General features: G+C 45.2%; 1 protein-coding gene and 1 long non-coding RNA gene across 2 annotated transcripts; one reads left to right on the top strand and one right to left on the bottom strand.

Moving 5' to 3' along the window:
• Positions 1-23: 23 nt before the first annotated feature.
• Positions 24-3,933, bottom strand: LOC119216680 (protein ABHD8-like). Its single transcript, XM_037469743.2, has 4 exons — positions 3,167-3,933; positions 2,171-2,341; positions 1,810-2,026; positions 24-1,548 (listed from the first exon to the last, which is right to left on the bottom strand). The coding sequence occupies exons 1-4, from the start codon at positions 3,931-3,933 to the stop codon at positions 1,270-1,272; spliced, it is 1,434 nt and encodes a 477-aa protein (XP_037325640.2). The 3' UTR covers positions 24-1,269.
• Positions 3,934-5,804: 1,871 nt separating this feature from the next.
• Positions 5,805-7,577, top strand: LOC119216727 (uncharacterized). The gene is made up of 3 exons (XR_005120151.2): positions 5,805-6,043; positions 6,125-6,195; positions 6,274-7,577. It is a non-coding gene; the product is annotated as an uncharacterized LOC119216727 (long non-coding RNA).
• The last annotated feature ends 10,172 nt before the right edge of the window (positions 7,578-17,749 follow it).

The raw sequence follows: 17,749 nt of genomic DNA, 5'->3' as shown, positions 1-17,749 counted from the left end.
CTTCACTCACATCCTTTAAATCAAACTTTTGATTCTATGTTAGATACATTTGTAAATATCACAACTATCGCAGACTTTGGGTCACATAATACTATAATGGATGAAGTCACAGCTTTGGGGAGTTTTTCCTGTGCCGATGTGAGGGTTTCGGGACAGAGGATGTTGCATGTGTACAGACTGTAAAGCCCTCTGAGGCAAATTTGTAATTTGCGATGTTGGGCTATACAAAATAAAATGAATTGAATTGAAGCTTCATATTTGTCTCTAGTGTGCTACTGTTTTTTTGGTTTGTTGTCTGTCAAACCCTCCACTCTCACTTCCTTGATGCCTCCCCAAAGTCTTTTTTGTTATATAAAAAGGATTTGTAATCAATCTTCTGCTAATCTACTGTTACTAGAAGGAAACCCTTGACTGAACACATTTTTCTGAATTCTTGAAAGACAAGAGTGAAAGTAAATTTGCTGCTTCCAAGAATTCAGAAGCTTCACAAGTCTCAATAGTCACATTCAACAGAACCCAATCCAATAAATTTTTGACCTCTTAAGATTTTAACACAATATTCTCCTTTACAATTGCCAAAATACTACACATACATTTCTAAATGGGACATGTTTTCAATCTTTTGTGTCCATTTTAAACCTCTATGAGAGGTAAGGTTTATATCACCAATAATATAAAAAATATATCACTACCTGTAATGAAATAATTGAGCAATACACACAAAAACAAATACATGTCGTAGCCAGCTCAACACAATTTTATAATCTTCGTCAGGTAGGCAAATATATGAGGCTAGTTTTACAGCCATAAGGTTTTGGCTTTTCAGTGCGTAGGGCAGTGACATCGCTAGTGGAGAAGGAGAAAGTTTCGTTTTAGCTAGTCAGACCACAGCATCATGTGTTATCCTTTCTTAACCATAGATGTCATTGTGGCAGGGAACACTTTCTGATTTGTCCGCTTTCATGGCGTTTTGTTGGGCTGCTCCCATGGCAACAAAAGGCACCCTCCTCTTCGGGGCACAGCTCCATCTTCCCTGATGTACCTGGAGCACAGGAGGCTGTCAGCAGAAGAATGGACCCCCAGCCTCCGTGTACCTCTGTCCTTCAGCTCACCTTCGATCCGGCTCGTCCGTTGCAGAGGAACTAGCTCTTTTGGCTTAGCGTCAGGTTCACCGTCTAAAACCAGCTCAGATTATCGGGACCTGCGAGGAGCATGACCAGCCTTCTTACGGGGTTACAAGAATCAGCTTTAATTCTCAAGCTTTAGTAACTACTTGGCCCTGTTTGGCTTCTCCTCTGTGTTGTTGTTTGGCGAGGTCGGCCTTGCGGTCGCTGGTCGCACATTTGAAGGGTCAGATGCAGCTTTGGCGTTGTCAGACTGGGCTTTGGCGGTTTCTGGACGGGTTTTGGACTCCTTCTTCTGCAGTGGAGGGGTGATAGGCTCCCACAGGATGAACTCGTGCAGCAGCGTGTTGACAGCCTCAGGACACTCCATCATGACCATGTGACTGCCGTCCTCCAGGACCTTCAGGAAGGCCATCAGGAGGATCTGACGGACAGATTGAAGCCAGACAGCAATAGAACAACAGTTGTTGTAGGAGGTTGCAATATTTATTCAATTGATTTTTTAAATCTATACACTGATTAGTAATACAATATCTTGGCTCCATTTCTAATTCTTGAGATAGGGACAAAAGTTGCAACTTATCTGATTCTCTGAATTCAATCTAGGGAACTAAACATTTAGTTCACAATATGACAGCATTATCAGTTTGAATGTGGGGCTTTGAGGGTTGCTGTGGTGCATCACCTCCGCCATGCGCTGGTCCTCCTCAATGGGGACGAACTTGTCATGCATGCCGTGAACCAGCAGAATGGGCACAGTGAGTTCAGCGTGGTAGACCTCATCCCCCTCTGGCCAGTACTGCCCACTCATCATGGCGCGCAGCACAAAGGACGACACGTTAAAGGCATTGTTGTCCTTCAGCAGCTGCTTCTCTTTGGCACCCTGCCGAGCAAAGCCAGCCCTGTCGGGGGGAAGAGCCGAGGCGATTTAACTGAATTACAATTGGTTTAAAGGACAAAAGAACAGGATTCTGACAACATTAAAATATGTCAAATGCACACAAATTGTTTTGTGTTAGTGTGTTAGTGTTAGCGTTGTGTCGTACTTGAGGAAGCTCCAGGCCAGCAGCGGCGAGAGGCAGTGGAGCATACAGGTGGGCAGGTTGAAGATGGAGCACAGGCTGGGCTCCAGAGCTGTGGGACCACCTCCGTTGATCATGACCATCTTGTGGATCTGCTCTGGATACTCGTGGGCCAGGAAGGTACAGATCGACACACTACGAGGGCAACGCAGAAGACCGGTTAAAGGACAGGATGCGAATGTCAAGGTGACCGTGGTTTTTGTCTTGTCGTATTTTCCTCTCACTCAGATTGTTCGTATCGGGAATTTGGCTTTGGATGTACGTATTTGGAGAATATGAAGCAAATACTGCATAGGAAATAAAAGCTCTAAAACATTATATAATTGAAAAGCAGGAACAGCAAAACCAACCGTAGATTAGGTTGTGACAGTGTCAATTACTCATCACAAATGTTTCAGTCTACTGTCGCTCTCGCTGAGCCCAAAGCAACGTCTCCAAATTAACTTTTTTGTGTGACCAACTGTCCATCTTTAACAACTGTGACTCTTAATCACTGTTGCTGAAAGTGCTTACGATATAGATGCTAAAGCGTAGTGTTACAAAGCAGTGTCCATGTAAAGTTTTCTAACTCACGCTAATATTAACCACAATAAAGTACCAAGTACAACCGTGTGTATTGAATTATTAAGCATTGAGTTATTTCTGTTTTAAAACCATAATCTGATATACAATTATGTAAAATCATGTACAACTGAAATAAAAAGCAAAGGCAGAAGCGCTGGCAAATGTGTGACAGTGATTCTCAAAGTAGAAACTCACTCTGTGTCAATGTTCAAGTACTTAATATGTATATTGGAAACCTTCCTTCATTGCTTCTTCAGGCTTCATATTAAGGGCAACAAGTATGAAGTTACGTTTCTTTCTCCCATTGTGAAGTTTAACGAGTTTTCAGCAGATTCCTCTGAATCCTCTATGACAATTCCTCGACATGCGAAATGAATTTTGTGATCTTATATTTACCCGTACGAATGTCCTATGAGAATATTTCTTTTGCGCGCATATCTTTTGAAGATGAGTCTCATGTCCTCAGCCAGGGCGTAGAAGGTGTAAGCAGCAGCTATCTGCGGGGCTGAGCTGGCTCCGTGACCCGCCAGGTCCGGGGAGATCACCTCGTAGCCCAGCCTGGAAAAGAAGTCCACCTGGCTCTTCCAGATGTCCAGTGAGCCTCCCACTCCATGGATGAAGAACAGAGCCACGTCTGCATGGGTCCCTTTACAGGCCGATATCTTCCTCTCGCAGTCGATCACCACAGTGCGCTTGGGCTTCCTCCTGCGCTTCCTGGATTGTTGTGGCGGGTCAGTCTGCCCGTCAGCAGGCGCCTCTCCTCCTGCCGGGACCGAGTCAGGCCTGGCTTCGGGGACGCTGACAGGCACCGAGGACTTTGCGCAGTCTGCCAGTTCCACTTCTACGGGGCTGTTCGGTTCCGCGTCTCCGTTCTGGCAGTTTTTCAGCTCCGCACTTGCCCTGTCACCCAAGTTCTCAATGAAAAGCTGCCCATTACGGTACACTGTGATCTTTCGTTTGCAGCTGACGGTGCCCCCCGGCCCCGTGGGCTCCTCCACCAGTGGCCGCTCGGGGATGACGTGTCGGACCCGCAGCACGCGGCCTGGTTTGACCTCAACAAACTCATAGCCATCAATAGACTCGGAGGATTCTGCAGGAACCACAACGTTAGCCGACTTTGAGGTGAGGCAGCAGAGAAGACCCTCCATAAAGCTGGTCAGCATGGCTGCCAGTCTGCAGGGAATACATTCAAGGAACAACATGAATCAGCACGTTCACAGCAAACCAAAGGCACATGAACTATAGACAAACGGCGTTTACAATCAAGAACTCCATTTAACATGGGGCCTGTTAAACTGTATATATATATAGTAAATAGGTGAATCATTTTTATTATCACGTGATGAATAAGCAGAAAAGGTTCATATTGTACATATCTTTGTAATTCTTTTCATCTCATGATAGTTTAACCAGGATATCTAACTAAGGTTAAAAAAGTGCACTTATTTTAAAAGGAAAACTACTTTGTCACTGCTTACTCCAAAATATCTGTGCAAGCATCTCCCCCAATATTGCGCTATTTGTACCGTTTTGTGTCTATTGTGTATAAATGAGCATCTAGGAACCTTAAATGTACAATTCAAGGGGCTAAACAAGTTATTTTTACTTTACAGTCTATCTAATTACAACTCCCACTCTAGAAACTTGCTGTCAGAAGTAACTGAGCAGCATTATCCCTCAGTGCAGACTTTAAAGGGTATAAATAGATGGGACCAGGAGAAGCTCCTTGAGTTAAAGCTGTGCATGTGATCGCTCTGCACTGTCTGTCTGTCACAACCACAAACAAACAACCTAAAGTAATAGTACATTTTTAAATATGGCTGAGTAAGAGAGTCATTTTATAGTATTGGGTATAGGGCAGCTAGCTTACTTTAAGGTGTAAAATTAGGCTGATATAGGAAACATGAACATTTTAGCTGATCTAACTCAGTCTTTACAAGTCATGAGGTTTTGAAACTAACGTTGAAGATACGTTTCATATTTACTTAATACATCCACCTACAATCACAAATAGTCTTCTTGATTATTTACAAACCATTATTGAAAAAAGGCCTACCATCAGAGACGTAAATATCCAAAGAATAGGTGACACTCTGTATATTGCATACTCATACACACACAAGGTGCAGTATACAGTATGTTGTCACTTGAAAATCCGCCATGGCAACAGCACAACAACCAAGCAGTGTCCGCAGGACTGTCTGCTGATGTCATTATACAAACTTCCGGTAGCTCCCCTCCCTGCAGGAGAGGATTATACTCTTCGTCTAAGTCCAAACAACTCAATCTGTCTATCTCCTCTCTTGACAACTGTGACACTGAGCAACAACAGTTTTACCTTCTGTGTGATTTGTTGCACCTTTTCTCCACTTGCAACTGCATCCACTACTTTCAGGGTTATGGACATTGTGTAATACAGCATTGCATTTCTGCTAACTCTGGCACATCCTTTTTATCCAAACAGCAGTGTTGCTCAGTGCTGTGTGCAAACTGACTGAGCAGGCCATTTTTATATATATATTTTTATTATCATGACAGCCGTTAATGAGGGGAAGAAAAGGACTAAGACTTCATCTTTTACGCCCCAATTATAAAGCTGGTCCAAGGCTTGAACTGTCCACCTTAAGTCACAGCACTGCTTTCCTAATTGAATGTTAGCAAATGAAAACGCTGTTCTCTCAAACAATATGCCAGTGCTGTCTCTCATTATTGTGTTAGTCCTGTGTTTGATGTTTAACATTTGGACATTGTGCTGAAGCACTGTAGTAATTTTGATTCCTCTTGTCTTAAGGGTTCTGTTCACTGTGACAATCGATTTGAGCAGCAACACTATCATAGTAAACTGATGCCCAGAAAATAATAGACCGTGAAAGGGACTGAAAGCAACAATAGTGGGTTCGAAAGAACCACCGCTGGGTTCTAGCAGAACAGCACGATCGGCTCTGCAAGCTGTGGATGGACGTCACTTCACTTCACTCAGCGCTACTGTAGCAGTATAGAAATAAAGTTGTCTTGCTGAAGTTAATTGCGCCGGCTGACCACTAGGGGGCAGTATATAAGTGCGGCCCGCTTTCTCGCGCCCCCGCTGATGCATCATTTCCGGGTCAGGTGTCTGTCTGCGCAGGTAATGCTCCTCGCTACTGCTGTGGTTTAGTTTTTTGTCTGCTTATCACTGTGTCCTCATGATTAAAGCTGCGTGTTTTCACTGCAGAGTAGCGACCAAGTGCTCCTTGCACTGTGCTCTGTTTTGCTCTTTGGTCCTCTCGATCGGTTGTAAGTGTCCTTCTCTTTTTCGTTCTCTCTCTCCTTGTTAGATCAAACAATATTCTATGGCTAATGTCATTGTGGCCACAGGTAGATGTCTGCCGCCGTGTGGGTCTTTCTCTCCCCCCCCTCTCCTTGTGCAGGTTTGACCTTGAAAACAGGTACGTTACATTAAATCTAGCTTCCAAAAAGCCTTGATCGATGTAGCTTAGTAATGTTAACTTTATGTCCATTGACAGGGAATGCTCATCAGCTGGCCAAAACCTACAGGTGGTGATCCATGTGACCGCACCATCAGTTGATTGGGGCCGCCGCTGCTGCTTTGTCTGCTGCATTCTCCACTATTAAATGCTGCCAAGTGTACAATTTTGTCTTTGCGAGGTACCCAGCGTGTCTACTGCCGGCTGCCGCCATCGCTGGCTGGTGGGGCTACGGTTGGCTTGCCTGGGGGATTGCCGACACCAGATTTGAACCAGTTTAGTTCTTTAATCAAAGCTGAACAACTGAGTAGTTAATCCTTTAGTTTGTATTATTTTGGTTTGTTTCCTGTATTTTCTTTATTTGTTGGGTTACATGAATTGTTTTGTTAGGATGATTTTTGTGTGAATTATTTTCTGTTTCATGTTTTAGGTTGTGTTGTATGTTTTTGATTTAATTCTGTTGTAACCTTTTTTTGTTTGTTTATCCCTTCTAGCGGCTGCAGGCTGGTTGCGTGGGTGGTGGTGGTATTCTTCGTGTGTCGTGTTCCATTTGATTTTGTGCCATCACTGGGTGAACTCTTAAGTTGGTTTTATTAATTCTCTTGCTCCACCACTGGCCCTTCTCACCAGTGGGCCTTTAGCATTTTATTAGGTTTTTTTCTGATTATGTGACAAATGCCAGATTTTATAGTAAATTATATTTACCTACCTTTTATTGAATAAAAATGTTTTTGTAAACGGGGAACCACGAGCCATTGCTTATTGAGTGGAACGAACCTGTGCGCTTTAAAGGTCTTGGGCCTATCCCAAGTGGCGTTGTTGGAAAACTTAAAATTCCCTGCTACCCATTCGCGCTGCCACACTTGGCGTTGCTGGCAGGATAAGTCTTTTAAACGGCAAGGACGTGTGTTCCCTTTGGGTTTTAGTTTTTTTTTCTCTCTGGTGTATTACTGTTGGTTTTCTTGTAGGCATTTGGGAGAGTTTAAAGAGACAAAGCAGCAGTGGTTTCCAGTGGATCTTCATGCCAATTCTGGGGAGACTTGGTAGAGCAGGTTAGACGTAGGTGGCTGTTTCTGAGTTTTACTGTAGCCATGGAGGAAGAGTTACAGGAACTTAAAACTCTGATAACCCAGTTAAAGGCTGATAATGGGCGGTTACGACAGGAACGGGCTGGCTTTGGTGCCTTACCGTCTACCTCTGTTGTGTCACCCACTGCCCCACCCACTTCCAGCATCCCTGTAGCAGATAGGATGGTGTTTGTACCCCGTGATAGGAAGTGTCCTGTTTTTAGGGGAAGAACAGCTATTGAGTGAGTGGAGAGAGGAAATAGAGGCGTGTATGAGGTCCCGGCGGTTATCCCAGTCTGACCGGGCATTTTTCCTGTTAGGGTGGTGTCCAGTATGGTGTCCAAGGTAACCCGCAGGGTGTTGTCTCTTCCCCCCCTGTGTCAGAGATGAGTGAAATGAGGGAGATGCTGCAGCGTCAGCAAGAGCAGCTTGACAAGCATGCTGTCAATATCATCAGCCTTCCTGCAGGAGTCACTGAGGTGCCATCAGATAGGGCGACCATGTCTTCTCATACAGTTTCCCCTACTGTACCACAGCAGATGGGAGAGATGGACCTGTCGTCCCGGCCCGCTGATCAGCAGAGTCATGTGAGGTCCCTGCTTGGGCAGTACACCTGTCTTTTCGGCTCACGATGGGGATTTGGGTTGTACTCACCTTATCTCCCATGACATCCCATTGGATGATGACACTCCGGTCAGGCAATGCTTTAGGCATATTCCACCCTCAGATTATGAGGTTGTAAAGGAGCAAATTAATCAGCTGCTCTCATCACAGGTAATCCGGGAAGGCAGCAGCCCCTATGCCTCCCCCATTGTGTTAGTGAGGAAAAAGGATGGAAGTCTACGCATGTGCGTAGACTACAGACAGCTAAATAACAAAACGATGCCTTTCCTCTGCCACGTATAGAGGAGTCCCTGGATGCCTGATGGTTCTCTACCCTGGACCTGGCCAGTGGTTATAACCAGGTACCAGTTGCTGAAGCAGATCGGCCAATTCCCACTACTGCCTCAGAGTTGCGGTCTTGGTTTCGGCAGTTATTACCGGCGGTTTGTGGAGGGCTTTGCTGAGCTGGCAGTGCCCCTGCACAGGGTTGTGGCTGAGGTTGGTCATACTAAGACTGGTAAGAAGTCTGAGCGTGAGTTTATCAGGCGTTGGACTGATGAGTACCAAAAGAGCTTTCAAGCACTGAAAACTAAGCTCACCAATACACCGGTGTTAGCCTATGCAGATTTCTCCCTCCCCTTCATTCTGGAGGTTGATGCGAGTCATGGTGGTTTGGGAGCGGTGCTCTCTCAAGAGCAAGCGGGAACGGTAAGACCAATAGCCTACGCTAGTCGAGGCTTGAGGCCCACCGAAAGGAACATGTTGAATTACAGCTCCATGAAGCTTGAGTTTTTGGCCCTTAAGTAGGCCATGACTGACAAATTCAGGGAGTACTTGTTGGGTAATAAGTGTGTGGTCTATACCGACAACAACCCCCTTAGCCACCTGTCCTCTGCTAAATTGGCTGCTACTGAGCAGCGATGGGGAGCCCAGCTTGCCTCATTTGATTTTGAACTTAAGAATCTGTCAGGGAGGAGCAACAAAAATGCTGATGCTCTCTCTTGCCTCCCCCGGTCCTCAGGATATGCAAGTGATGCTTCCTAGTACTGCGATACCTCAGCCTTTGCAGCAAGCTTTGGGGTCAAGGAAGGTGGAGGTGACCCAAGCTGCCATTGCAGCGTTGCCACAACACAGCTCCCCAGAGATGCATGCCTTTCAACAGGCTGACCCTATTATCCAGGAACTGTTGGAGTTTTGGGAACCAAAGCAGCCATGAAGAGCGGGCCGGGCACGGTTGTCCCGGCCCACGCTGTCTCTTCTTCGACAGTGCCGCCTGGTTGAGAAGGATGGAATCCTTTATCACCAGGTATTCCGCTCCGATGGTGCTGAGGCTGTGCTTCAGCTGTTGCTTCCTGGTACGCTGAAAAGCAAGGTTTTGACCCAAGTCCACCAGGAGCATAGGCATCAGGGAGTGGAGCGGACATTGGCGCTCCTTCGGTCTCGGTGTTACTGGCCTGGCATATCTTCAGATGTGGCCCAGTGGTGTCAGACATGTGAGAGGTGTCAAACTGCTAAATATGTTCACCCAACAGCTCGTAGCTACATGGGACATCTGTTGGCGTCTCGCCCCAACAAAGTCCTTGCCATGGACTACACTACTCTAGAGCCTGCCCAGAATGGTGTGGAAAACATTTGGTGATGACCAATGTTTTTAGTAAGTACACCATAGCTGTCCCCACCAGAGATCAACGTTCCCCCACTGTGGCTTTTGCGGTTTTGGTGGCGGAGTGGTTTCACAAATTTTGCGTCCCTGCTCGGTTGCATTCCGACCAGGGCCGTAATTTTGAAAGCTCTCTCATCCAACAACTTTGCAATTTGTATGGTGTTGTAAAATCCCGCACTACCCCATACCATCCAGCTGGGAATGGTCAGTGTGAGCGGTTCAACAGAACCCTCCACAATCTGCTGCGTACACTGCCTGTGTCTCGAAAGCGGGACTGGAACGCATGTTTTCCCAAGGTACTACACTGCTATAACGCGACGCCCCATCAGGCTACTGGAGAGTCCCCTTTCTTCCTAATGTTTGGCCAGGAACCTAGGCTGCAAGTGGATTTCTTGCTGGGTAGGGTTGAGAGTCCTGTTAGTGGAACGGTTCATGAGTGGGTTCGGGAGCATCAGGCTCGACTGCAAGTGGCATTTGAGGGTGCAAGGGAGCGCTTGCAACATGCAGCTGACAGCAGAAAGCAATCCCATGATAGGCATGTTAAGGACCAGCCACTGGGTGAAGGTCGGTTGGTGTTCTTGCGTGACTTCAGTGCAAGACCCGGGATCGGTGGAGCTCTGTGAGGTATCGAGTGATGAGAGTGCCTCTCTCTATAACTTGGTTGTGGAGGAGCCACCCTCTGTGGATGAGCAGCCATGCGAGTATGACTTGTGGGTTCTTGAACAACCACCCTCTGTGCGCCCTTCTGCTTTGCCCTGTAGCAGATCGATCTTGAATCTCCCAAATCCATACCAAGTGCCATCCGACCCAGATTCTCCTGGGGGTAGCTCATCGATGGCTCCACGGGAGCATCGACACTTCTGGTGGTCCCTCCAATGGGCTGTCCTGGCCCCAGCCACAAAGCCCCACGTCGGACCACACGGTCAACTGCTGGCCACCATGCTAATGTTCATCATCTTCCACGGCCAGTGGGAGGGGTGGCGTCTGCTAATCCTCCCACTGTTGTGTCTAATGCAGTTTCTGCTCTTTTCAGACCTTGGTGCTAATTTGTAGGACTTGGCTTGATCTGTCCATCGTCGGGGCGTCGATGCAAGCTACAAATCAATCTCACGCCCACAGTGGACAGACATAAGGAGGAATATAAAGTCCAAAGAGATCCATCTTCCAGCGGAAGTCAAAACTAAGCGTCTCATCTGGTTCCTGATAGTGGAGTCCTCTCTAGGGAGTACAGCTTCAGCGGGGAAAGAAAAGAAAAAAAATAACATATTGAGAGAAAAGTATATAACAAAGCATAGTGACTCTGTGAGTGTGCAAGGAAGTGTTAACACAAGTTAACTCAAGACTAGCCGACTACAAAGATTACAGTGAACAGAAATTACAGCACTAAGTAATACAGGTTTGAGAAATGTTTTAAATATGAATATTATTAAACACTATGAAACATGAATGCCGACAGTCTGTAATTGTTTGCTCATGAAACAAGAAAACAACTCTTAAATACACATTTATTGACAGTTTAACTGCTTTTATTTGCATTATCTTGTATGTTGTATCTTTGTATGTGCTCAATAAAAGTACCCCAAGTTATACAGTATTAAAACATGTTAATAAATACAGTTGCCATGAGAAGAGGGAACGCATTATCCCACCAAGCACACTGGGAACCTCTGCCAAATCGGATTCTCATTAATGAAATATTCGACTGCCAGAAAACATCTCATGTGTGCGCTCCGAGTGGGAAGGGCCCGACGCTCTCTGTAACGACACCTATGGGCCACACGTAACACCCATGGCGACGAGTTCTCAGCCGTCAAAAATCAACAACGACGACTTTTCTGCCAAGCGAATTCAGTGTGCAGCGAGCGCACACATATTACGAGTAAAACTTAAACCCTCTGGTGCTGCCAGCGCACTGAGGGGCAAACACTTTTACACAGATCCCAGGACGGTCACTGCTTTGTCCAAGCAGTCTGTGCAAACTCGTGGAGCTGATTCACATTAAAGGGGCCGAAGAGTTGAAAAAAAGGAGGATGCAGAGGTGATTGGTGGATTCACCATTTCACCATGTGTCTCACTTTGAGGAGATCAGATCAATTAATGCAACTTGAGTTCCAGCATGAACTATTTCATTGGATGATGAGACAATGTTTGTATGCATAATATGTGTTAGCTGATATTAAACTTTATTAGGGTCCTCACAACGACTAGTCGTAGAGGAACCTATTGTATTTCATGGAATTATTAGGGTCCTCGCTACGACTAGTCGTAGAGGAACCTATTGTATTTCAAGGAATTATTATTATTATTCTCACAAACCGCGGACCTTTTGGGTTCCTTTATCATATTCAAAAGGTTGTAATATTTGGCATGGATATCCGGACTGTTAAAAAATTTGATAATTTTTGGGTCTCAATTTTGGGTATAAAGAAATGTCTCTGTCTCTATTTTAGTGAAAAACACATATTTGGCAATTTCAGTTTGATTGGTACAAAACTGTCGGTGGATCATTGTTGGGTCAATGTGCCCTTGATATATCAGAATGGTGCTGATAACTCATTGTTTTGATGAGATATGGGCTAATTAACTTCGCAAGGGGTGTGGCTTAATCTGGTAGATTTTTAACTTCCAAATGACTTCGCCTGCCCTAACCAAAATTATAGCATGTGTGAACATTGAAGCCCTAAACACACATTAATATTTTCATAATTTCTGAAAAATAGGGGGCGCTGTAATTAATGGTTGAAAATCTGCCTTTTGGCCTGTTTAGGGCCTTTTTTCATGATTACTTACAGTTGTAAAAGATCAAACTCCTCCCAGGGATTAAACCCGATTCTTTTCAAAATCGCGCAGTGTGATCCTGAGACCTTAGGCTCTAAAAATTGCATTTTTCCGGAAGAATTTCCAAACTATGTGTTTAGGGAGCATTTTCATAAAACCACCATTCGCCACAATCGTTGAAGTTGTTATAACCCAACAATAGTTTAATCTGCTCCATATTTCTCATATAGCATGAACTTCTCACCCTTTAATCATCCATATGATCATGTCTTATGGTTTTAAGATTTTACGATTAGTTGTTTTAAGATATTACGATTAGTTGTGACCAAACTCCTCCCAGGGATTAAATTCTTTTCAAATCCACGCAGGGTGCTCTTGAGACCTTGGCCTCTAAAAGTTGCATTTTGCCAGAAGAAATATTAAATTATGTGCGTGGGGCGCAGATAAAAAAAAAACACCTTTTAAAAGATTTCGAAGGAAGTTGGGTCATGTATGGTATTTTGAGAGGCTTTTATTTTGGGATGGAACATCAGAATGTCCTGGTTATCCATAAGTGTCACCTTGGGGATGTCTACTATCAACCTGAAGTGGAATGGTCATAAATGAACGATCCATCTTTAACCAACTCTCCTCCTATCTCCATAGTAACAACCTCCTTGACCCCCCACCAGTCAGGCTTCAAGGCGGACCATTCCACAGAGACTGCTCTTCTCGCTGTCGCGGAGCAACTCCACGCTGCTAGAGCCGCCTCTCTCTCCTCTGTCCTCATCCTTCTGGACCTTTCTGCATCATTCGACACAGTAAACCACCAGATCCTTATCTCCGCCCTTCAGGAACTTGGTGTTACAGGTTCCGCGCTCTCTCTTCTCTCATCCTACCTTGATGGTCGCACCTACCGGGAATCGGTGTCGGAACCTTGTCCTCTTACTACTGGAGTTCCTCAGGGCTCCGTCCTGGGTCCCTTCCACTTCTCAATTTACACCAACTCCCTTGGCTCCGTCATTCGCTCGCATGGTTTTGACTATCACAGCTATGCCGACGACACCCAACTAATTCTCTCCTTCGCCGACTCGGACACTCAGGTGGCGGCACGGATCTCTGCATGTCTGACTGACATCTCCCAGTGGATTTACGCTCATCACCTGAAGATCAACCCCGACAAGACCGAACTTCCTTTCTTCCCTGGAAAAAACTCTCCCACTCAGGACCTGACTATTAACTTCGGCGACTTCGTGTTAACGCCCACTCAGAATGTCAGAAACCTCGGCGTGACACTTGACTCCCAACTCTCCCTGACTGCCAACATCGCAGCGACAACACGATCCTGTAGATACACGCTCTACAACATCAGGAGAATACGACCCCTTCTCACTCAGAAGGCAGCACAGATACTGATTCAGGCTCTTGTCATCTCCCGCCTTGACTACTGTAACTCTCTCCTGGCAGACGTAGCACTTAAAATGTACTTATAATGGCACTTTTCTAGAACATGTTTTGAAACTGCTTATTTGATGAAAATTGTACTTTTTACTTGTTCTTCTGAGTTTGTATCTATTTGTGGAAATGCACTTATTGTAAGTCGCTTTGGATAAAAGCATCAGCTAAATGACATGTAATGTAATGTAATGAAAGTATTGATTGTTTTATTTTAAACCTAATCTTAAAATGACCAAATGTAGTCTGGTGATTGAGATATTGAAGGAAAATTCTCAAGATGATAAAATGGTATTTTGAGAGGCTTTAATTTTGGACTGGTACATCAGAATGTTTTGGTTATCACCAAGTCACATCCTGGGGATATGTACTCTCTACCTGAAATGGAATTACTGTGTAACTATTTACGACCGCAGAGCCACCTACTGGACCATAGCACCTTCTTCCACATGGTTGGTGATGAGTGGGGCTGGAGTGGAGTCAACGGCTAGGCAGGGGGGAATAGCGATCCAAGTGACGTACTGTAAGCAGGGAAACAGGTTGCTGGTTAGTGATAGGAAAACAGGAGCAAACAAACACACTGACTTTACAAAACTATGAAATCGGGTTTCAGGAGCAAGACCGTACGTGATACGCTAACGATCCGGCAGGGACTGGTTGTCTGGTCACGGCTTAAATGTTGAAGGGGATGGTAATCAGGCCCGGGTGTGCAGACAGCAGCAGGTGTCGATGATTGAAGAATCAGTCAGGATGTGTTTGGGGGAACTCAGAAAAAACAAACTTCAGGTTAGAGTGGCAATGTTAAAGCAAACCGGTTCAGGTAGCTGAATTCCTGACAGTTAAACTCCAAACTATTTCTGTATGCAGCTCATCCAGAGTTACATTGGCCTCTTGATTGCTGCTCTATTAAAGACATCACAATCTACTCAGAAAGAATGTCACCCTTCACGATGTTCATGATGGACTAAATGAAAACTTAAATCGTGGCAAAGAAGAAAAGAGAACTAATGACATCCTTACCCTCTATACATCCATATTATAATCCAAGCTTGGTGGAAACATGAACAACGCCACAGGCGTCCTCGACCGCATTTCTAACCATCTGGCCAGTGCAAGGAGTAGTGAGGACCCGTCCAATGTTAATTTTAATTTGGTATTGGTTCTCAAGATGATAATAAATCCACTTTTCAATTTGCGCCTGAACCTGACTTCCTAGTTCTCTTTTTGTCCTGGTTGTATTTTAAATAGTGATGCTCCTCCTCTCCCTGGACTTACCTTCTGGAGGAACGTAAAACATACATACCACATTTTCTTGTAGAAGGTTAACTGGATTAAAGTTAACTGGATTAACTTGGATTGTTGTCCAGCATCACACTGAAAATACATTTTCTAGATTAGTGTCTTAATTCAGCTCATGTGCCTTAACTTAACAACATCCATTGGTATAAACAGCTAAGGGAGCAGAATATTTGTCTCAAGTTTCCTATGACTGTGCGAGCCTTGCCGTGTACTCCATGGTGGAGGAAGATTGAAGGGACTTATAGAAGAGGTGGAACATAGATACATTTCTAGGACTGTAGGAAGCATGCATTATTTATATTAGCCACTTGTGCAGTGACTGTTTTGAGCTTTTCCCCTAGCTGTTCTCCCCTCCTTTGGAACAGCCTTGTCAGGTTGTCAGAGTGGAGGTCTAGCAGAGACATGAACTTGGACTGAAGTGGAACGGTGGTTATTCTCTTGAATTCAGCATTGATCTGAAAAAGCACAGAGAACTCAGGGAGAATGTCACCATCAAAAACCCCAAAAAGCAAAATCAAAGCAGCCGAATAAAGGAGGGAGATGAAGCATATACATAACATGATGTGCTATTAGCACAATAGCAATTTGCCAGTACAAAAAAACAAAAACAGCATGAGATCAACCTTACCTCACTGACTTCCCAGTTTTCTCAGATGTGTGCGGTAGTTAGTTTATATTTCAAACTCGTCTTCCATCCACCATATCCAATACAATGGACCCCTTCTCCCCGTTTCTTGATGAGACTCTGGGCTACTTGTTCCATCTCCTTATCATTAACATAGACTTCATACTGCATTTACTGCACTAACCCATCAAGGATGGCAAACTTCAACTTGGGATCTGGAATAAGTACAGTGCCATTTTGTAGACTAAACCTGCCCACTGAAGTTTTAATTCTGAATCAAAGGAGAACTTAGGTACATGAAACAGAGCTGGTCAAAAGGACCCTGAGCTTTTAGAATCATTCGATGACAGTAAATCTGTATCCACAAGTTCATCTGATAGCAATGAACTCTTTTGATTAGCAAACACCTGATGCTTGGAGGGGTAGGACTGTAGAGCTCTCATCAATATAATTTAAAATGTCAAATCCAGTAAAAAACATGGTAGTATGGTGGGAAGAAATTAGAATAGTCAACTAATATTTATATAATTGAATTGACATTTTAGCACTTCAAGGACCCAAGGACACCCTGCAAAGAATTTTGAAGCTATGTTAGAACAAATTAAGACCGTATGAATTTAAATGTAAGAACTTTTAATTGCTAACATTTGAACTGAAATAACAACCCCATGAATTCTAATTCTAATGACTTACATATCCCACCTCTTCCCCCTGCAGCCGAGCCAAAACCATCCCCACCACCACAAACTTAGGCCGGGCAGCCATCTGGCTTAGCCTACTCCCCCTCTCCTCCCTCAAGAGGAAGAGGGGGAGAGGAAGTCCGCCACGACCATCTGCGCCCCCAGCCTATGGACCACCTTGAAGTTAAAAGGCTGTAGAGCCAGATACCTTTTGGCACCTCCAGCCCCAGGTCCTCTCTTTCTGATACTGCGGAGACTAGAGGAACAGACTCCGCCTCCCTCCAGGCTTTCAGGAGGTTCAGGTGGTATATTTGTGTATCCCCGCCCCTGTCAGACCGCACCACCTCAAGTCGACGTCCCCCACCTGCCGTGGGACATGAAAGGGCCGTTGCCACTTAGCCAGGAGTTTAGAGTTGGAAGAAGGAAGTAATACAAGTACCTTTTCTCCCGCTATGAATTGGAAGAATTCTCACATGACATCCGACCCAGTATGTGGAGCTTTGCTCGGAGGTCCAGGACATACTGGATCTCGTTCTTGCCGGGGCTCGGTCCTTCCTCCCAGTTTTCTTTAATTAGGTCCAGCACCCCCCTCGGTGTCCTGCCAAACAAAAGTTCAAAGGGAGAAAATCCCGTGGAGGCCAGGGGAACCTCCCCGTACTGCAAACAATAGAGGGTCAAGCCATTAATCCCAATTACGTTCATCTTCTTCTTTAATTTAGGGATCATGGACTTCAGTGTCTTATTCATACGTTACACCAGCCAGTCAGTTGGGTTGTACACACTAGTACGAATGGACTTAATGCCCAGTAATCCGTAAAGTTCTCTCAGTGTGCACGACATGAATGAGGTGCCCTGGTTCGTCAGAATCTCTTTCGGGATTCCGACCCGGGAGATGACCTGAAACAGTGGCTGCGCACCACTCTTTGCAGAGATATTGTGCAATGGCACTGCCTCCAGATATCGGGTTGCGGAATCCATGAGGACTAACACAAAGCGATATCTGCACGCGCTCCGGTGAAATGGCCTGATAAAGTCCATTTCCTCCACCAATGGTAGAGGGCACAATGGTGCCCTCGGGATGGCCCCTGTGGTTAACTAACTGACATTCCGAGCAGGACGCACACCAGCTGCGCGTGTCCCCCCGGATGCCTGGCCAATAAAATCGGGTCATTATCCGTTCTAGTGTTTTCTCGTACCCCATATGACCTGCCATCGGGTTATAGTGAGCCGCCTGGAAAATCATTTCCCAGCGGCTTTTCGGCACCAGCAACTGGGTGTTTTCCTGCCCCGTCCGAGTGTCACGACTCAACTGATATAGTCTATCCCTAATCAATGAAAAGTGCGGATATGACTGCGCTGCGTAAGG

Source organism: Pungitius pungitius, chromosome 7, assembly GCF_949316345.1.
Source record: "Pungitius pungitius chromosome 7, fPunPun2.1, whole genome shotgun sequence".
NCBI lineage: Eukaryota > Metazoa > Chordata > Actinopteri > Perciformes > Gasterosteidae > Pungitius > Pungitius pungitius.
This window is presented reverse-complemented; position numbering and strand designations above follow the sequence as displayed.

Excerpts from the sequence above, each read along its gene's own strand:
- LOC119216680 (XM_037469743.2), bottom strand. The coding sequence starts at position 3,933 with ATGCTGACCAGCTTTATGGAGGGTCTTCTCTGCTGCCTCACCTCAAAG. Across the intron at positions 2,342-3,166 it reads CTCATAGGACATTCGTACGG|TGTGTCGATCTGTACCTTCC; the intron begins GTAAATATAAGA and ends TTGCCCTCGTAG. Across the intron at positions 2,027-2,170 it reads CTGGCCTGGAGCTTCCTCAA|GGCTGGCTTTGCTCGGCAGG; the intron begins GTACGACACAAC and ends TCCCCCCGACAG.